Source organism: Bos javanicus, chromosome 25, assembly GCF_032452875.1.
Source record: "Bos javanicus breed banteng chromosome 25, ARS-OSU_banteng_1.0, whole genome shotgun sequence".
Lineage (NCBI taxonomy): Eukaryota > Metazoa > Chordata > Mammalia > Artiodactyla > Bovidae > Bos > Bos javanicus.
Window position 1 is genome coordinate 38,816,087 of NC_083892.1, and position 21,099 is coordinate 38,837,185.

General features: G+C 58.5%; 1 protein-coding gene across 1 annotated transcript in view; it reads left to right on the plus strand.

The window, feature by feature from the left end:
- FBXL18 (F-box and leucine rich repeat protein 18) overlaps positions 1 to 12,839 on the plus strand; it is a 33,670-nt gene extending 20,831 nt beyond the window's left edge. Inside the window, exons 4-5 of the mRNA XM_061402258.1 lie at positions 421 to 639; positions 8,594 to 12,839. Of these exons, the coding sequence (XP_061258242.1) occupies positions 421 to 639; positions 8,594 to 8,750 (376 nt within the window). The 3' untranslated portion in view covers positions 8,751 to 12,839. The remainder of the gene's footprint in view (positions 1 to 420; positions 640 to 8,593) is intronic.
- The last annotated feature ends 8,260 nt before the right edge of the window (positions 12,840 to 21,099 follow it).

The window sequence follows — 21,099 nt, forward strand, 5'->3', positions numbered from 1 at the left end:
TCCTTCGGCCTCTGGTGGCTGCAGGCAGTGTGAGCATTCTTAGGGTCGTGGATGTATCCCTGCAGTGCACCCCAGCTGTCGCAGAGCCAGCTCCCTGTGCCGTCACGTGGCTTCTCAGGGACCGGTCATTGGACCAGCTCCTGCCCCAGTCCTGCGTGCCCTCATCTCAAGTCATTTGTGTCTGCAAAGACCCTGCTTCCAAACACGGGCCCTCTCCCCCGGCGCCCCGTGCAGGTCCCGAGGGTGTCACTGCAGCACGTCTTCCGGGGCCTGGTGCAGCCGGTCCCCGCACCCCTCCCCATCCTCCTGGCTCTCAGGCGCTCTGAGAAGGCAGTGCAGCCGCAGAGCGAGCCTGCTGGGCCTGTGGGCCCCCGGACAGGAGCCCTGTCGTCTCATGCCGCATGTCCTGTCTCCCCACAGGTTGGAGCAGCCCTACTTCAGCGCCAACGCCCAGTTCTTCCAGGCGCTGAGCCAGTGCTCCGCGCTGCAGCGCCTCTGCCTGGTGTCGCGCAGCGGGACGCTGCAGCCCGAGGCCGTGCTGGCCTTCATGGCGCGCTGCCTGCACGTGGTGGTGTGCCACCTGTTCACCGGCGAGTCGCTCAGCACCTGCCGCAGCCTGCAGCAGGCCCTCCTCCGCAGGTGAGTGCGCGGGCCCCTCGCAGGCGGCAGGACCCTCCTCGTCGTCATCCTCCGGCTTCTCAGGAGTTCCCCGGGGGACAGCTGTCAGAACCGGGCACCCACGTGGTGCCACCCGTCACCCTTCAGCCTTAGGCTCCAGGCGTCGTTTCCCCATCACGTCGTTTTTCTGCACGGGTTCGCTTCAGAGCCCCTGTCACGCCTGGTGGGCCGTCTTCTGGAGAGCTCTGGGCCAGCCGGGTGCCTGGGGAGGCTGCTTCCAGCCCTGCCTCACACGAGGACCTCTGCCCCCTTCTTTCCTGAGAGCCTCCACCTCGAGCAGCAGAGGCCTGGCTCTTGTCCCTGTGCTGTTTGCTGACTTGTCCTCGTCCCCAGCCTCCCACCCCCACCCCGCAGTGTGCAGGGTCCTAGAAGTGATAGGGCGTGTCCAGGAAGTGGCTCGGTTTCGTGCTCTCTGCATGGCCATCCCACACCTAAGCGTCCCTGTGGGTGGGAGAGCCCCTGGCCCACAGCCTCGCCCATGCGAGACGCTGCCAGATGCCCGGGGCTCCTGGGCGAGCCTGTCCTCGCACCATGAGTCTGTGCGGTGTATTTCCAGGGAGCATCGTTTCGCGTGCCTGTTGCCGGGCTGCGTCTCCTTGTTTGTGGCCGATCCCCTCATTCCTGGCGGGCCCTACTGTGGGGCTTCCTCAGGGAGTGGCGGCGCTTGGGGCCGGTGAGCCCAGAGTGCGGCCGCTGTGCCATCGCCTGCCGTGGGCCCGCCTCTCCGCTGCTGGCTTTCCCTACCGTCGGTGTTCACTGTGGACGCAGGTTACGGCTGTGGGTCCAACAGCCTCCCCTGCTACCCTCCTACGCCCCAAGCTTCCTCTTAAATCTGCCACTTGCCCTGGCCCCTGGTCCCAGAACGCAGGCAGCAGAGCCTCTTGGTTGGTGTATAAAACGCAGCTCCGTGGGCTTTGAATGACAGCTGCGGGGAATCTCCGGGGCAACTGCCAGACATGAACCTGACCCCTGTGTGCACAGAAAGTTCAGAGACTCCTGTAGAGGCTGCTCCCGTGGGTGCTAACCTGAGCACGTGGCAGCTGCCTTTGGCCAAGTAAGCGTGTGCTGTCGGTCTAGCAGGAAATGGTGAACTCGGCTTCACCGGCAGTTTGTAGGGAAGCAGTTGAGTGAAGCGATGTCTGCAGGGTCCACTCCGGGGGACACTCCGGATCCTGTGACCTCTCACCTATGCACTCTGGAAGCTCTCTCTGGCGCTCCGGAAGTTCTCTCTAGCGCTCCGAAGTTCTCCTGGTCCCTGGGGTCCTCAGTGAGGGCGTTATGTCAAGTACAGAGATCCTTCTGGGGTTTCTAAGCCTTCCAGCGCACACTGGAGAAGTCAGGGTTGGGGGTGGAACCTAAGTCTCAGAGAGGTTGACTGCAGTGCCCTCTGATGGCTGTGCGCCTGCCAGCCGGGCCTGGTGAAGCCCTTCCCGACGCTAAAGACTTGTTTTTCAGTAAGTGTGCTAAGTCGCTTGAGTCGTGTCTGACTGTGTGTGACCCTGTGGACTGTAGCCTGCCAGGTTCCTCTGTCCATGGGGTTCTCCAGGCAAGAATACTGAAGTGGGTTCCATGCCCTCCTCCAGGGGATCTTCCCAACGCAGAGAAGATGGTATTTTTAAAAGATCTTTAAATATGTGTAACCTAAAGTTTCTGACTTTAACTGTTTCATGGTGTGCGGTTAGCGGCACCGAGCACGTTCACAAAGGGAGCCTCGTTCTACTTTTGCTTCTGTGGACTGTACAGACATCTTTTCAGTCTCCAGTTTTCCATGTCTCTGCGTTGGTTCAGATTTAGAAGCAGCAGGCGTTTGCGGGGCTGTGGTCAGGGCGGAGAGCTCACAGGATTCTGCCTTCTCGTGGGTGTGTGTGTCCCCCTTGCCATCCGGGCCTTTGCAGAAGGTGTGCGGTGTGTACACACCAGGCCGTGTCCTTCCCTAGTGGGTCCTGGAGTTTGACAACCGGTCCAGCAGGAACGTGTATCGGCTCTCAGGACTGGAGTGAGGGCCTGGAGCAGCCCTTCCTGGGGAGGGGGGTCTGCCCCGAGCGGGTCCCCAGGGGCATGAAGCGCTTAGGCCCCCTGGAGAGGAAATGTGATGCGGCAGTGCCCCTGGCGGCCATCGAGTGTGGCCCTGGGGGTCCCAGCCCCCTTCTCCCAGATCTCCACGCCCCGCGGATAGGGGAACGTGATGGAGGAGGCCAGGCTGGTCACAGAATTACAGACGTGGCATCAGCCAGGTCTCCGGAGTCATAGGGCTCAGGCCGCCCCACCAAATGGTCCTTATGGGGTCGCCGGTCCTTGCGGTTTGCTGTCGCCTTCCTCAGGAGAAATCCTAGCAAGGGTTTTCTCCTCCCTGGTGTTCATGATCTTTCTAAAAACAGACCGTAAAAAAAATAAATAAAGAAAAATAAAAACAGACCGTGGATCAAGCTGTTTTCAAGTGGAAGCTCCCCTTGGCTCCCCCAGCCAGAGTGGCCAGCAGTTCTAGGAAGGAGTCGTTATGTGCTTTTGTGCTGATTTTGCTGAGTTAACGCTCCACCAGGGGTGTCTCTGTGTGTCGTTAAAGTTGCACACATTCCCTTTTAAGGACGTTGTGGTGGCTCTGGCCTGGCCTTCACAGCTGACTCTGCACTCGTGACTCCCCTTTCTCTCAGGCCTGCGCCTGGGAGCCTGGAGAAAGGCCGGGGTTGTGGGGGGCACTCCCCACTCACCACTGTGTCTCTGCCCTCGGTGTCCGGGCCCGAGGTCGACGTTGGCTGGGTGGGTTTCCTGGGCACAGGCTGGGGCCATGCTGGGGACCCGCTGAGCAGCTGAGGTGCCTGGAGCCCTGTGCGTGCTGGAGCGTGGCCCCCCTGTGGGCTCCCCCTGCCATGTCCTGCCTCTGTGGTTCCTGCCGCCCCAGAGCCCTGTGAGCTGTGTGCCCCGAGCCCCAGCACAAGTGGGGAGACCGAGGCTCCGAGAGGCTGGAGGTATAGCGGGACCCGCGCTGGAAGGACACGTCTGTGTTCCTGCAAGGCCTCTGCTGCGGGGCATGGGGTCCCGGCTGCGCTTCTGCGAGGCACCCAGCAGGTGGTGCCTTGGCTCAGGGTGATGGCGCTGGCTTCAGGCATCACAGCAGGACGCATTCCACCTGGGATGACGACCTGGAGGGGCTTGTCGCCACCTTTTCTCACGTGGTGCCCTGCCTCAAGCTCAGAGGATTACTCAAGCACCTGCCCACTCACCCGCATGCCTCTGAGGCCCAGTGGTTACGATTCCAGGCTGTCACTGCCATGGCTGGGCTTCCATCCCTCATCGGGGCACTGAGATCCCACAAACCACCCGATGCAGCCAAAACAACAAAATGAGGCGAAACAAAACAAAAAGTCATGTACGGAAAATGACCTGCTGGCCCTGTTACGGGCAGAGATCTGAGTGTCCTGGCCTGCCTGCACAGCAGAGGGGGCGGGCCCAGACACAACCTTCACACCAGGCAGATGTCCGAGGGCGCGGGACAAAGAAAGGACCCAGCCTCCCCTGTGGGAAAGGCAGGAAGAGCCCTGCTTGTGGAAGGGCAGGGCAGGCTGTGGTCTGCTCTGGTATGGGTGGTGGTGACCTCCTGGAGGGGGGTGGCCGCAGAGTCTTATGTGGGCGCTGGTCACACGGGGCCACACGGCCCCTGGAGCACGTTGGTGCAACCCTTTCCACCCCTTCAGGCAAAGCCCACTCGTGTTAGTGGAAGGAGGGGACCACCTGTCACCGGAGGCGGGTGGGCCAGCTCTGTGGAGGCTGAACTCACAGCCTCAGCCCAGCCACGCTCCAGGCTCCCGCCTGCAGCTGGGCCTGAGGCAGGGTTCACACCAAGCCGGGCCTGAGGCAGGGTTCACGCCAAGCTCTTCCTGGCGGAGTTAGCGCTGTTTGTTTTTAGCAGAAGACGGAACACAACCCAAGAGAACGGCAGTAGGACTTGCTGTTCAGTCCGTCAGTCGTGCTTGACTCATTTGCGACCCCATGGACTGTAGCCCGCCAGGCTCCTCCGTCCATAGGATTTCCCAGGCAAGAACACTGGAGTGGGTTGCTGTTTTCCTTCTCCAGGGGATCTTCCCGACCCAGGGATTGAACACACATCTCCTGCATTGCAGGTGGATTCCTTACCACTGAGCCACGTGGGAAGCCCCCCATTTGTAGGAGACTGGGAAGTAAATTATGATGCATCAAGCCAATGTAACGAAGCGCAGCCTGTAAGGGACTTGGGGTCCCCACAGGGAAGCTTTCAAGGCGTGTCTCAGACAAAAGCCGGGGCGTGCGCTGTTTCTCCCTGGCGCCTCTCGGAGGCGTTTCTCGAAGGCTGTGAGAAGTCTGCTGTGTTGGTCCTGGAGGTGTGTGTGTTGGGGGGAAGGGGAGGTGCCCCAGGGACACCCCAAACCAGCTGCTCTGTGTTCTGCTTCGCCCCGGCCCACCTCCTTCAGGCCTTTCTGGTGACAGAGCCTCACACCGAGTTACCAGCTCCAGGGGCCCAAGCCCATGGGTTTACGATCCTGTTCCTCCACATGGGCGGGCGGCCAGTGAGCCCTGACACGGAGGGTCTCTCCCTGCCCGCTTCTCTGCACGAGGGTGGATCCAGGCTGCCCCAAGGGGCCCTAGGGGTCCCCGCAGGCCTGGCAGGGAGCTCGGAGGGCATGCCCTGCACACCCGCCTGGAGCGCATCTTGAGTTCTGAGAAGCTTTAGTAACTGTTTTATTCTAGGCCACTGCCCACCTCCCTGCTTCTTGAAAATCCCTGTTACAGCGAGAGTGGCTTTTATAAAAGGTCTTATGACTTTGGCTTTTCTATAAGACTTTTATCTGGGTGGGGCAGCAGGGGAACCCGAGGCTGCCAACTTTAATTTCTCTCCTAGTTTCTCAGGCCAAGAAGCAAGCCAGCAGGTATTACTCAGGCCCAGAAGCAAGCCAGCACTGCTGCCAGGCTGAGGCCCCAGCCGTCCCCTCCCGGAGCCCTTCCAGCTCCGAGGCACCTGCAGGGCCAAGCACGGAGACCGAGGTCCCTGAGGCCCCCTCGTGCACTCGCGGACCGCAGGCTCAGAGCTGCCTGCACGGGACGCCCCTCTCCGCGTCCGCTGGGCCACGGCCGGGCCTGAGGTCCTGGGGCTGTGGCGCCCCGTCGAGTCCTGTGTCAGCGGCGACCTTGGGGCTCAACCTCCCCGCCAGCCGCCTCCCCGTGTCAGCCACAGGCAGACGCACCGCAGGCTGCCCCTCCTCATCCGCCCGCCCCCGGTCGCTCTGCAGCTGCGTCCCCTCGGGTCCTTGCTGTGGCATCCGAGTCCGCTGTGGGCCCATCTTTTGACACGTTGACGTGTTCGTGCCCTCGGATCCAATGGCCCTGTTTCTGGAATTTATCCTGAGGAAACGGCTCAAGCGCGTATATGATTATACTGTGTGAAACGAAGCTTACCAATATGGTTTTGGGAAGGGGTCCCTAAACCGTGTCCCCGGGGGAAGCGGCCCGCTGGCCGGGACGGGACCATGGAGGAGGTGGTCCCCGCCCGGGTGCTTTATTGCCTTGGGTGAAGGTTGGTCACAGCCCCGAAGACTGAAGGAAATTCACCAAACCCGACTCAGGCTGTCTGTGTCCTGAGACGTCGCCAGGCCGCGTCCAGGAGGAACGCGCTCAGCACAGAAGGAGAGGGTGCGTTGGCGCCACGGGAGGGGCTGGGGCCCCTGCGCTCACCTTACATTTTGGCGTGTTTTCTTTCTGAACACAACAATGGTTTTAAGACAAGCAAAATCTTGTCTGCTCCCTGGAGGCTCGGAGAAGGCATTTGGGGCAGCTGAGCTTCTCAAGCACCCAGAGGCCCCTTGGAAATCCCCTGGTGTGTGTAGAAAGTTTTCGGTGTGGCTCCTCCCTTCCGACCGCTGCAAGTGCCAGAGAGTCAGTCTGGTTGAACTTTCTGAAGCTCTGTATCTTGTTGGTGCCCTCGGGCCCCCAGGAGGGACGGCATCCAGGGTGGCGTCTCCTCTCGCCATCTAGAGCTTTTGTTGCCCCTTGTGGGGGCCAGGTGGCCGAGCTCGCAGATGCCAGGTTCAGAGTGAGTGTGGACTGAGCTCAGGCTCCAGACAGCCTGCCTCTTTCTACCCTAGATGAGATCCAGGCTAGCAGTGAGGGGAGGCAGGGGCTTCCCCGCCTCTGCTGCCCAGGATGGTGTGGGGGTTGCTGAGGGTGGACCTGGGCATGGGGGGGGGCGGTGCCCAGGTGGGGGTGCCCAGGAGGACACACACACCATGCCTGGAGGTGAACCCACCAACCTGGCAGGCCTGGTTTTTGTCCTTGCAACCTCAGGCTGCATGCAGCTTTGGGTCTTTGCTCTCGCGATGCGATTCGCCCTGGTCAGGGTAGCGGCCCTCAGAGGCGGCCTCCCCTGCTGTGGCTCATCCGTCTGGTTCCGAACATAGGGGACAGCAAGGAATTGACTTTTCTTGCCTTGTATCGATTTACTCCAGTCTCAGACCACACTCGAACTGTACACACAGACATTACAAGCCATGTGCAGCTGACCCCGCAAAACCTGGGGATCGATGGCCCTCCACACGAGCCCCACCAAGAGCCTGTCTCCCCGCCCCCGGGAAGGGAGAGGGGACCTCAGCCCCACCCTCGGAAGGAGCGATTGCTCTCCCTGCTGCTGCCCCTCGTCCACGTTTTGTCCACGCTTCACTCTGCGTGGGGACGGTGAGACTCCAGCTGGGAGGGCGTGTGGACTCCTTGGTCTGGGAGGTGCCTTTCAGAGGTATGAGGGCGACTGAGCACCCCCCAGCCCCCGCTCTGTCAAGATCAGGGCTGACCTGGGTGCTGACCCCAGAGAAAGCCTTCGGAAGGACGTCGGTTTACTTGGGGCAGGAGTCGCATGTCAGGGCTGCTCTGAAGGGGCAGCTGCCTTCCGGGCTCCAGTGAGAAGTTAATCCCCTTCGGCATCTTGACGGCGGCTCCATAAGAGCCTCGGGGAGGCAGGTGGGCAGGCAGGCATCTTGCATGCACGTCCCACACCTGAGAATATCTTGTTTCAAGTCAAGTAGATCGCACAGCAGGCTTGCAGGTGAGGACTTGCCCACGAGGTTCATGGTCACAGACGCTCCCACCAGGAGCAGAACACGGTGCTCAGAACCGGAGGCATTTCCTCAGCGTCTTTATTGCCGCAACATCAGGTTTTATGAATGGCTTTCTGGCGTTCAGTTTGCACATGTCGAGATCCCGTGCAGTGCCGCTGCGGGGATTGAGGGAAGCTGGGGCCGCCGTTTCCTCGTCCCTTGCAGCAGGTGTGGGCTGGGGGCGGCCTGGCTTTAGCTCTGGCAAATTGTGCGGCCACCTTCTTGCCTCTCGCCCTTCGCAATAATATGGGATGGAAGTTCCTCCCGTGACCAGAGGCACCTTGGCTTCCGGGTGGGAAGGGGGCGGTCACCTCGCTGGCCAGGGGCTGTGGGGAGGTGACCTGCGGTGACATCTTGTCAGCTGCAGCGTGGTGCCCGGCCCGGCAGATGCTCCTTGTAAACTGTCCCCCGCCCCACGGGGTGGAGCCTGGTGCCCAAGGCTGCACGAGGTGGAAGGCTGGTCTGAGGTGCCCGCAGAGGTCCAGGGCTGGCGGCAGGCACTGGGGCATGTCCTCCCGGCAGAGTGACGGTGTCACATGACTTGGGAGTCGGTGTCCTTCTGGAAGGTCTGTGTGTGCACAGGGTTGGCCGCCTGGCCCCCGTCCCTGCCGAGTCCTGCCTGTGCAACCTCGGTGCTGCGGCTCCCTAGTGTCACCTTCAGGGACCTCCCCGCTGCCCCGGGGAGACAGGGCCTGCTCGGACAGCGGGAAGGCCCCCGCGCACACTCCCGCGTCAGCCGCCGCACCTTGGGGACACGGCCTGTCTGCGCGCGGCCTGCTAACAGCTTCCCTCTGGTTCAGTTTCCAGGCGGAGCGGCCAGCACTGAACGTCGTCGTCTTCCCCCTGCTCCACGAGGGCCTGACCGACGTGATCCGGGACGTGCCCATGGTGCATCTGGATGAGGTCACCTTGTTTAAAAGCAGAGTGGCCGAGGAGCCCCCCAACCTGTGGTGGTGACGGGAGTGGGTGCCTGGCGGCAGCCACGGACCCAGGACAGCCTGGACAGGCGTGTGGCCTCCCCCTCAGCCATAGCTGCTGTACCTGCCCGCCACCCGGGCCCGCACCCCCGGGCTCCCAGCGGGAAGGAAGCCACCTCCCGGGCTGTCTCGTGCGCCCGCCCGGCCCCTGAGCGCTTCCTTGTGAGGACTCCACCTCAGCGCCCCTCGGCTGAGATGGGGGGGAGGGATGCGAGGCCGGCTGGCCGGTGACCGGGGGCCCGGCGGGGGTGCCTTCAGGGGTGCGGACTCACTGGAGCCAGGTCCCAGAGCCCCGCATGGCCCCAGTGCCCCCCGCCCAGGAGCGTCCCTTGACTCTGTGTTGCTGGTCGGCGGCCTCCAGGCTCTGGGGAGGGGCAGAGGGGAGCTCCAGGTGTGTGGCTGCAGTTTGGGGCTCCCTTCTTCCTGTTAACCCGGTTTTGTCTCCAGTTCCTTTCCAGCCAGACGACATCAGGCAGGTTGAGGCCAGCAGCGGGTGGCCAGGCGTCCCCGGCTGCACGCGGTCACGGCCACCGGCTTTGGAAGCTGCAGGTCCCTGTTTCTGGGGAAATGTAGGCAGACCTGCTTCGTTAGAAAAACTTGAAATATCAGAACCCAGAAAGGACGTGTGAGGCCGGAAAGGCAACCCCATTACCCTATTTCAGAGAGCTGTGTTTAGCACTTTAAAAAATGGCACTGCAGCTATTCCCAAAATGGGGGGTGGGGGGGGTGGGGGGCAGCCTCCCCATGTCCCAGCCTCACACCCTGGGGTCACCGGGTGCCTCTACCTTGTCACCCCAAGACTCTCCCCCAGAGCCATCACCCCCACGGCTGGTGGGCTTCCAAGGGCGCCGGTTGGGGTCCCTGCACCCAGAGGCTTGCCCCGACACCCCTGGTGACGCTCCTGGAGATGTCCCAGGAAGGCTGGGTGGCGTCAGGGGGCCTTCCAGCCGGGGGCTGCTGGGTCTCCAGAGAGGCTGCCTCCCCAGAGCCCGGGGCTGGCCTCCTTCCCACTCTGGGCTGGGCATGCAGTCTGCCAGGCCCGCCTCGCCGCTGCTGCCCACCTTGGCTGCTGTCTGCTCCGTGGCCCCCAGCCTCGCTGGCTTCCTGCTCGGTTGCACATGCTGGTTGCCCCCGTTGCGTGTCTCTTGTCCTGTCGTTCGCCTGTTGAAGGGACCTGGACCCTGAGCCCACATTCACCTGCCCTTCCCGGGGTCCTCCTGGGGCAGACAGTTCAGCAGCCCTCCCCCCACCAGGCCCAGGGGATCAGGAGGCCTTCGGAGGGCAGAAGCGTGCCTGGGGTCAGGGTCCCGGACGCACACACGCCCCCAGCGCTCCGGTCAGTCCTCCGAAGCACCATCTGTCTGGCGGCCTCCTGCCCCATGGCCCTGGCCCTGCTCTCGCCTCCCTGCACTGGGCAGACCGTGTGTTTGCACGTGGAGCTGGGCTCCTCCCCCACCCCGTGGCTTTCCTGCTGTGGGTGCCGTTGTCTGCTCTGGAGCGTGGGGTGCCCCCTTCCTTCCCCAGGTGCCGCTGGCAGTTTTCTGCCTCCTGCCTGGAGGGACCAGCGTGCCGGCTGCTCCAGGGGAACGCCTGGGGCCCTCACCCCACGCTCCTGGCTGGCTCCTCTGGCATCCTCGCAGGTTGCAGGCCAGACCGCCCCAGGCCCCGGAGAGACAAGGCCACATGCTGTGAACGAGGGTCTGAGAGGTGGTGGGATTCCCCCCGCCTCCATTCCTGGGCATTTCTGTCGGATGCACCTAGAGACCACCTGCAGGGCCATCGGGAAGGTGGTATGGGGACTGACCGCTTCCCTCAGAGCAGGGCTGTGGCCAGCTTCAGCCTGACCAGCCGGGGGACTCGGCCCAGGATGGGGGCAGGAGACCCAGGGGCCCTGGTACTCATGTCTTCATCCACAGCAGCTGGACTCAGGCCAGAGACAGACCTTCCCCTGGGACCCTCCCCGCAGGCAGCCATGGTTCTCATAAGCAAGCGCTTTCAACCAACAGCCTCATCTGTGCCAGCCAACAGGGCTGGGAGGGGCCGTTCACGGGAGGCTGGGGCGCGAGCTGCCTTGGAAAGCAGCCCCCTGAGAGGGGCTTGTGTTTTCAGTGTCCCCCCGACCACGCTTTACTTAGAGCAAGCATTTCCCCCGCTCCTGCCGCCGGGACAGGACGCACCAGATGTCAGTAACATGCTTATTCTCACTAAGTGCTATTTTGGCACCGTTGTTAATTGCAATTTATATTCTGCAGCATTTTATGCTGGGAGAAGAACCCACCCTGATGGTCCCCAATTGGCGGAACTGGGCTGTTAAGCGGCGGACCATATGCTGCCTGCGGAGAGGGGCCTGGTCAGCTCTGGGGCCTGCGCGTGCACGCATGTGTGTGTGTGTACGCGTGTGTGCTGTGTGCGTGGAGCGTGCGTGTACATCTACGTGCCTGCACGTGTGAGTGTAGTCAGCCATGTAAGGGTTCTGTTCGTGGTGTGCACACGAGTGTGGGAGCACACGTCTGCATGATGTGTGTGCGTGGTGTGTGCGAGACAGACACCGGGGAGCGGGGAATGAGGGAGGAGGGGACCCAGACGGATGTTTGTGTCTTTGTTAACAAGAGACCCCAGCTGGCCTCTGGAAGCCGCCCCTCTGCCGGTGCCTCGCCCTCAGACCCGAGGCCCCGCCCAGACCCAGAGGCCCTGCCTGCTCCTGGGGCTGGGCTCTGCTAAGTCAGTGCCTCCAGGCAGCCCGGCCACCCGCCCGAAGGCGCTCCCAGTCCCGAGGCCTGTCGGCTGCCTTTCGAGGACCTGGGAAGACAGGACCGAGGGTCCCTTTTCCAGGTCTCCAAGGGCTTCTCCTCTCGGGCCTGGGGCTGAGGTGCCCTCTTCCGGTGGCTGTGCAAGGCTGGGTGTTTGAGATGATGCTCCCTTGACCCCCTGCCCAGCCCCACCCTGAGGCGGGATCCGGGGCCCTAGGAGCAGAAGTTTGGCAGATGCCTGGCCTGGGGAAGTGGGGCCGGGGTGCCCGGGTCTCTGCTGGCCGGAGGGCCTGAACCCAGCGGTCACAACCTCATTGCCCTGGTGGTCTCCTGGTGCATGGCCAGGATGGTGGCGGGTCCCAGTGCATACCCTGCCAACCCGCCCAGCCTGGCAGCGGGGGGCCTGCCGGGATGGGTCCTCCCTCCCGTCCCCCTCTGAGCAGCACCGGTCAGCCTGCTGCTTCCTCTCGGCCTCCCTGTTCCGTTAAGATTTGCAAAGTGCTGAGACCTTGGAAAAAGAAGGAGGATTGGTGGGTGAGGATACTGGAGTGTGGCCCCCACTGAGGGAGACGTGGACGCCGACGCCTGTGGTCCTCGTGGCCTCGGCCCTTGGCCCCCTCCCTGTGCGGAGGGGCTCAGGGCACAGGATTCTGACGAGCAGTGTCTCCGGTCTGCCGGGCGTGATGAGCAAACACCCACAGAAACTCACAAACCCCAGGTCCCACACAGGCTGACCAGCGTCGTCTAAATTACTTTCTGAAGTTTTTTCAAAAAACTCTGAAGTATGAGGTCTTGCATTAATAGCACAGGGTTGGGGCACCAGCTGTACCAGACTCCAGGCCAGCAGTACCCAGAGGCTGCCCTGCTGTGCCCACCGGGGGCGCGAGGGTGTGAGAGCGGTGGGGGTGGGCAGAGGGCTGTGTGCAGGTGTGTGCTTTTGCCTGTGTGCCGTGGCACGTGACACCCCACGGCCATTGGTTGCCTCCAGCCAGTTCCTGGCTGCCACTCGGACTACTGCCCGCCCGCCCACCTGCCCATCTGACCACTGCCTGCCCCTCTGGCCAGAGAGTCCCGCTCAGCACAGGATCGGTAGTGAGGGGGTGGGGTGGGGGGTGCCAGGGTGTCTCACAGCATGTCTGTATGTGACCAGGTGCTAAGTGACCGAATTTGCGTCACCTGCCTTTCAATGACAGACCTCTTTGTCCTTTGGTGAAGCTGCTTCTGAATTTTGTGTTCCAACTTACATTTCGAATGGGTATTTTCATGTAAATTTGTGGCATGTCAAAAGTTTCAAATAAAGTGGAATTGATTTAGCAAAACCGGGCAGCTGTGTGGTCCTTCCAGCTGGGGCGCCCCTGACCTTTCCCCTGCGACCTCCTCTGCAACCCCGGAGGGTGGGCCGAGGTGGGGCACTCCGGTCACCTGCTGCTGTTCAGGTGTTGAGAACCGAATCTCTACCGGGCCGCTTGAGGGTCCCTGGAGGGAGACGTGAGACCCCAAACGGGGCCCATTTGCTGCCTGGGGCCGTCAGGGGGCAGCCACTGACTCAGCCTTTGGGGGCTGGAGGGTGGGGGGGGCAGAGGCCACGAGGAGGGGCACAGCCAAGGCGGGGCTGGCGGGCAGGGATGCAGGACGCCAGGGAGACCCAAGCTGCCCTCCACACGAGGGCTCTGTACAGCTGGCAGAGGCCGGGTCAGCGCAGGTGTTATGTGGGGGCTGTGGGCACCGAGTCGGTTTCGTTTTTACTTAATACACATACTTGTATTTTCCAGGGGTAAAATGTACACAACATAAAACTTGCTGTCTGAACCATTTGTATCTGGACAGTTCAGTGGTGGTCAGTACATTCACGTGGTCGTGTAAGCGGCTCCACCATCATCTCCAGAGCACTCTCATCCTCCCAAACTGAGACTCTGCCCCACTAACAACTAACTCCTCACCCGCCTCCCGCAGCCCCTGGCACCCACCCGCCTCCCTTCTGTCTCTATGAAGCTGACTCCGGGGAACTCATCCAGTGAAATCACACTGTATGTGTCCAGTCGGGACTGGCACGTTGGCAGCATCGGTTTTACGTGGAAACTTCCTGCCCTAGATTGGGTTCCAGGACCTGCCTGCAGCCAGGGGGAGGATGGAGAGGGACCGTTGAGGCAGGGGCTCAGGGCAGGTGGGCAGGTGTCTGGGGAGAAGTGGGGACCTGGACTTGGGCCGGGCCCAGAGGTGGGCAGGACAGAGGGGCAAGGGCAGGGGCCATCAGGTGGGCAGAGGGGGCCAGCGACGCCTCCTGAGCCACCGGGTGGTCCTCCAGGTGAGCCGCCTACCTGAGCAGCAGCAGCCACTCGGGAACAGGAGCCTCTGTCCCTCCCGGTTCTGCCTGAGCCCCGGGTGCCCCCACGGGACTCCCCACAATGGTTCACTTCCAGCCGGGAGCAGGTGAGCAGACTGAGGGGATGATCCTTGAGCGATCTCAGCAGTGACCCTCCCAAGAGGGGCAGGATTGACCCTCTGCCCTCTGTGTCCAGGGCAGCAGCAGCGGGCATTCATTGGACGGGAGGGTGGGTGCGAGAAGCCCCCGCGGGCTCTGCTTCACACACACGGGAGACATGGTCCCTGGGACCACAGGCCAGTGGGGTGGGACAGGGGGTGCAAGGCTCAGAAAACCGCACAGCGAACCCTCAACTGCAGTCTGGGAAGAGCCTTTCAGAGACGCTCCGGGCTTCTGTGGGAGGCTGTCCGCACAGATCACAGCGAGGTGGCTGACCTGGGCTCCGCCTCGTCCGGAGCCACTGGGGGCCCGGGACCTCCTTCACTCACGCACTGGGGGGTCAGGGCTGGCTCTCCCGGGACCTCGGCCAGGCCTGTGGCTGGGACACCCCCACGTGGGCGAGTCGGGCTTCTCTCCCCACTGTGAGGGGCGGGGGCTGCCCACCAGAGATGTGCCCTCAGACCTGGCCGTCACATGGGTGCCCACGCCCGACGTCCACACACACTCATGCTTACACACATCCACTCACAGCTTCACGTGCACACAGTCACCAATACTCCAGCACACGTGCTCATGTCCGTACACTTGCACACACCTGACATTCACACCCCCCCACTCTCACAGGCAAGTCCACAGACACCCCTGCGTTAGTATTCACACCACGCACTTAGGCCCCACCCTTTCTCACACATTCACATGAACACACAGATTCACAGTGTCACAGGGTCGCACACTCGCTCACACACCCACACTGATGCCCCCACGTTCACACGTGTCCACTCACGTATGTACATTTACACGCACATACGTTGATGTATGTGGCATTCATCCTCACATCCACCCACACTCACGTTCACACCCAGTCACACTCAGACCACCCGCACCCAACGTTCGGGCACACACTCCACTTCCACATCCCGTGCACTCTCACGTGCACACACTCACGTGTGACACACACACACGTTCACTCACCCACACAAAGGGATGGCATTAATTCCACACACCGTTCGGTGAACACAACCAATTCACTGAAAGGTAGACTTTTCTATCTCGCTCTTCCCAGGGAACTTGAAAATTTCCGAGAGGTAGAACAAAGGGGAAGAGAAATCACCCCAGTCCTCCCCAGCCAGAGAGAACCTCCGCTGCTGTTGTTGTTAATGTCCTTCAAGCCTTTATTCCGGGCTTTTAGAAACCGTCTGTAGCTGTGATCACCGGATCGCAGTCCTGTGCACACGCACGGCGATGCAGGCGGCTGCCTGTATTCTCCTGGACTCATCACTTTAATGATGCAGTTTGCTGCCACCGGCCGGCTGGCCCCCCACTGTCAGACAATTAGGTTGTGTCTAATTAGTCACTCTTCCGAGGAAAATGGCCCAAATACCCTTGTGCTGGAGCGTTTTCTATATTTAGAAAGATTTCCTTAGGAGAGACTCTGGTTAGTGAGATTTCTGGGTCTAAGGGAGAGTTTTTAGAGGCAAGGAGGAGCTTCTAGGAAACTGGAAACACAGAGCTGTATTTGGGGAGTGGGTTTAGCATCTTTGCACAGGATGACAGCCCCCATCTCAGCCCTTGGGCTTCAGGACGCGGAGGTCACCTCTCAACTGCATCCCACACGGGAATTTTTATTTTCTGCGTTCCCTGATTTCAAATGCACTAACTCCCCAGGACGGAAATGATGGTGAGGGCGTCCAAGCGAGCAGTGCAGATCAACTAAAAGTAATAGGCTTAAGATGACGTAGAGGGGCTTGCCTGGTGGTCCTGTGGCTAAGACTCAGCACTCCCAATGCAGGGGACCTGGGTTTGATTCCCAGTCGGGGAGCCAGATCCTTCATACTGCAACTAAGAGTTTGAATGCTGCAATTAAGATCCTGTGTGCCTCAGTGAAGATCCAGTGAAGCCAAATAAATAAAAAATTTTTTTTCCTGTGATTTGGTGATTCCGTACCACATGCATCTGTGTGCAGGGAGGGTGGTGACCTCCGGCTGTATGTTCCCCAGTTGAGGCTCCTAGTCTCATCCACAGCCCCAGCCCCTCCCACCCACTTACCTCCTAAACGGACCCTGGGCCTGGGCCCGGCCATCTGCAGAGACAGAATATGGCCCCCAAAGCCAGCTCCACCCTCATCCCCAGACCCTGTGACTATGCTTGGTTAGCGGCAAAGGGGGATTACGTTTGCAGCTCATGAGGCTTTGACATGAGCGGTTCTTCTGATGGGCCCAGTGGAATCACAGAGGTTCCTGAAAGTCCAGGAGGGGGGCTTGAATGAGGCCTTGGCCTGACGCTGCCAGAGGAAGGGGTCATAAGCTGAGGAAACAGGTGGCCTTTGGAAGCTGGGAAAAGCCAGGAGGCAGACTGTCCTCTAATGCCACCAGAGGGGCCACAGCCCTGGTGACACCTTGATTTTTACCCCAGTGAGCCCCGGGTCAGACTCCTGACTTGCAGAACGGTGCTCATTGACACGATATCAGCGATAGAAAAGGAATACACTGCGGGGGGGGGGGTCCCCCACTCTGTCTCTGCACTCAGAGCCCACCAGGAAAGCGAGGCAGGAGAAGAGGCAGGTGGAAGAGGGACTGGAGGGAAGTGCAGGCTCGCTTCCCGTGGGTGGGAGGACTTCTCAGTGTGCGCGTTTTCATTCTCTTCTTTTTCCAGATTTTCTACCATGGGCACAGATGAAATTAATGCTGAGATGGAAACAAAAAACACACATAGGAAGAAAGTGAATAAAATAATGTCATTAAAAGCATATTCTAAAAAATAGAAAAGAAGGAAAATAAAAACATACTCTAGGATGATGCTCTCAACGAGAACAGATCATTTCTAGATCTATTAAAAAATTGTTCACTGCCTATTACTCCCAGAGGCAAGTTGCAAGATTCTATACAAGAGATGATGACCTATTTCAGTTAGAAAAAGTCCTTCCTGGGGCAAGTCTGTGCAGAGCAAAATCTGGACCAACGCAAGTACACAGCAGACTTTGGTGGAGGGGTCTTTAGGGGACTCTTTAGGGGAGTGGGCTACTAAAATGAGGCCGGGGGCTTCCCTGGTGGTCCGATGGTTATGGCTCCGAGCTTCCACTGGAGGGGGCACAGATTTGATCCCTGGTTGGGGAAGTAAGGGGCTTCCCTTGTGGCTCAGACAGTAAAGAGTCTGCCAGCAAAGCGGGAGACCTGGGTTCAATCCCTGGGTCAGAAAGACCCCCTGGAGAAGGAGATGGCAACCCACTCAGGTATTCTTGCCTGGAGAATCCCATAGACAGAGGAGCCTGGCGGGCTACAGTGCATAGGGCCGCACAGAGTCAGACACGACTAAGCAGTTAACACACACGGGAAGTAAGGTCCCACACGTTATACGGCTTGGCCAAAAGAAAAACAAAAAAAACATACATTTCTTGAAAAAAAGATAAAAAGACTGGATTCCACGAGAAGCAACGTTTGGGTAGTTCAGACCATTGCTGGGGTGGCAATGGACCCCCCTCAAATTAAGGTGGTGGGGGAGAGCCTGGAGCCAGCCCTGGGAGCGGGTGGTCCAGACCCTCCTCCCTAAGTGTGGGGACAATGAGCTGTCCCATGACGCCTTGGTGGTCTGAGAAAATTCTTCAAAGACGGAGCCCAGTTTTCACCAGAGAAGCCATGAGCTCGGTGCTTCGTTACCTCATTCTCCAGAAAAAACCGCGGAGGCTCGGCTCCCTCCCCAACAGCCGTGGCCTGCCCACCGGCCAGCCGCTCTGGGCCCCTCGCCCAGGACACTCAGTCTCAAGCCATGGAGCAGTGCCCCCTGTTCCGAGGGCAGGGTGTGGAAAGCCTGTGTTTCTTTTAAACTTTTCTTTAAAAAAAAAATCAGTACAGAAAATCACAGAAAACAAACAGCTTGATGAGTTAGCATAATGTACTGAGAGGCAGGGCTTCCCCGGTGGCTCAAACAGTAAAGAATCTGCCTGCAATGCAGGAGACATGGGTTCGATCCCTGGGTCGGGAAGATCCCCTGGAAAAGGGCATGACAACCCCACTCCAGTATTCTTGCCTGGAGAATCCCACGGACAGAGGAGCCTGGCGGGCTGCACCCGATAGGGTCACCCAGACTCAGACACGACTGAGGCACGCGCTGAGAAGCAGAGTTCTTCAGCTCCAGCCGTGACCACCTGCCTCGCCCTCCTGTGCAGGTGGCCCTGATTTGACGGTCCTCAATGACACTGCAGCCCAGTCTCGCAGTTTTCGTTGCTGTATCTTCAGGTCCTGTCCAGGGGGTCCCGTCTGTCCCTTTCTTTCCTGAACAGTTAATATTTGGAGCACCTGGGCCAGCCCACCTGGAGAATTCCCCACAGTCTGGATTTTTCCTGACCGCATCCCTCGGTGCCGATCTGCACGGCCTGTGTTTCTTGCCGATGGGCAGCTGGATCCAGAGGTTTGATCAAACTCGGACTCAGTTCTTCATCATTAACAGTTTTTTTTTTTGTTTTTTTGTCTTAAATGTAATATTTGGAGTAGGAATATATATTCAAGTGACTCAATAATGAGTAACAGGAGTGGCCCTGGTGGCCTCGTGGTTAGGGTGCTGTGCTTTCGTTGCCGGGGCCTGGGTTCAATCCCTGGTCAGGAGTCTGAGCTTCTGTGAGCCAGGCAGCCTGGCAAAACAAACAAACAGAAGAGGAAATTTCCCAACGGTCCAGTGGTTGAGACTTGGCCCTTTCGCTGCCGGGGCCCCCTTTAATCCCTGGTTGGGGAACGTGGACCCTGCAGGCAGGCTGTGCGGTCAGGCCACAACACGAACAAAAACAATGAATAAGTCTGAGAAGATTCCTGGTGAGGTGGCCCTTTCTTATTCCTGTCCCCCAGGCCCCCAGTTCACCACCCATTCCTCTCTTCCCAGGGAACCACCACTTTGATTCTTTATATCGGCCTTAATATGATTATTGACTCCATCCCTGCCCCTCTTTTAACCACCGTACCCATCTTTAATTGCACAGCTCCGTGGCACTGAGTACTCTCACACTTTGCAGCCATCCCCACCACCCATCCTTGGAGCTCTTCATCTTCCCTAACTGAAACTCCATCCCCAGGAAACGCTCACTCCCCCCGTCCCTCCCCAGCCAGACCGGGCCCCCATCCATCTGCTTCCTTCTCTGTAGTTTGACTATTGTAGGTAATTCATGTAAGTGGAATCATATAATGCTGTGGTCTACATATTTGTGGCCCTACCCATAAATTTATGAGCTTCCCTGGTGGCTCGGATGGTAAAGATTCTGGTCCAAGAGACCTGGGTTCGATCCCTGGGTCGGAAAGATCCCCGGAGAAGGAAATGGTTACCCATTCCAGTGTTCTTGCCTGGAGAATGCCATGGACAGAGGAGCCTGGTGGGCTACAGTCTATGGGGTTGCAAAGAGTTGGACCTGACTGAGGGAAATTTTTATATTGAAATCCTAACCCCCACAGAGATGGTATTATGAGGTGGGGCATTTGGGAAGTGATTAGGTCATGAGGACAGAGCCTTCACAAATGGGGTAAGTGCCTTGTAGGCAAGACCTCAGAGAGATCCTTTGCCCACCGAAGACATAAGATCCAAATACGTCAGAGCTTTTCAAAGCTCCTATAGGTAACTCATTCTTCCGCTATTTGGTTCGTCTCTTATCTATTTATTTATCTCTTATTCTGGTTAGTCTGTTACTCGTTCCAACTGTTATTCATTGCCTCAGGCAGCTGCAACATTAAAACACTTGCTTGTGATTGTTTTAGATAAAGGCCCCTCTGTGAAATACTTTTTAGCACTGAGTGAGCTCTGACTTAGGTTAAATAAAGGTAATTTTTTCCAATGAGGTCTTCCATGGAACCACCAGATGTGTCCAAAAATGCCAGGTTTTTTAAAAATAAAGCTTTGGAAGAGCCTCAGCTCTGTTCTACTTCTTCAGGGGCTGGGAATGTGGGCTGTTAGTTTTCAAAGCTGTTGCTGAGCTAGACAAAGGAAGGTGGGGTAGGACAAATTACAAATCCACAAAGCTTGATTCCTACTGGAAATCAGTTGGTTTTCTTGATTATACACTCCCCTGGTTGCTGCAAGCCTCTGGTTAATTTCCAGTGTTCTGCAGAAGTTGCTTTTGATCATTTCTGCCAGTCTTCTCCGTTGATTTTATCAGGGATGAGCTTTTGAAGCTTCTTGCTCAGTCACTTTTCTCCTATCACCTCCCTATTCAGTTTTGACAGTTGTGTGGTATTCCACTGGATGGATGTGTTGTCATTTATTTAACTCATCCCCTGTGGTTGGAAATTTAGATGGTTTTCAGTCTTTTGTGATTACTTGCAATGCTACAAATTAATCCCTTGAGTATCTGTCATTTTACACATGTGCGTGTATCTATAAAATAAATTTCTAGAAGCGGGAATAGCTAGGTCAAGAAATATATACATTTGTCATTTTGATAGATATACTGCCCAGATTGTCTTCCACGGGGATTGGCTGAACCAATTTACATTCCCAGCAGCCCTGTACAAGGAGAAGGCAATGGCAACCCACTCCAGTGTTCTTGCCTGGAGAATCCCAGGGACGGGGGAGCCTGGTGGGCTGTGGTCTGTGGGGTCGCACAGAGTCGGACATGACTTAGGAGTAGTAGTAGCAGCAATGTACAAGAGTCTGTTTCCCACAGCCTTGCCAGCAGAGGGTGTTCTCTAACTTTCAGATTTTGGAAGCTTGGTGGGTGAAAAACAGTATCTCTGTGTAATTTAACTGAGCATTTCTTTTATGAGCAAAGTTGAGCATCTTTTCAGGTTTTATTTATACACTTTTTTTTTGCCACATGGAGTGGCTTGTGGGAGTCTCAGTTCCCCAACCAGGGATTGAACCCAGGCCCTTAGCAGCAAAAGAGCTGTATCCTAACCACTGGACTGCCAGGAAAGTTCCAAATGAACATTATTTTATTAGGGGAGAAAAAAAAATGATTTAAAAACTGAATTCAGCATGATAACAGCAATTAACAGGGAAAGTCTGAACCAGGTACACAAATAACGCAGAAGAAGAGGCTCATTCTGCCTGGAAGGGCCAGGGAGAAAGCGCTCCTAGACTGAAGTCAGTGTGCTCTGGAGTTGAGGGGCTCATCAAAGGTTGCC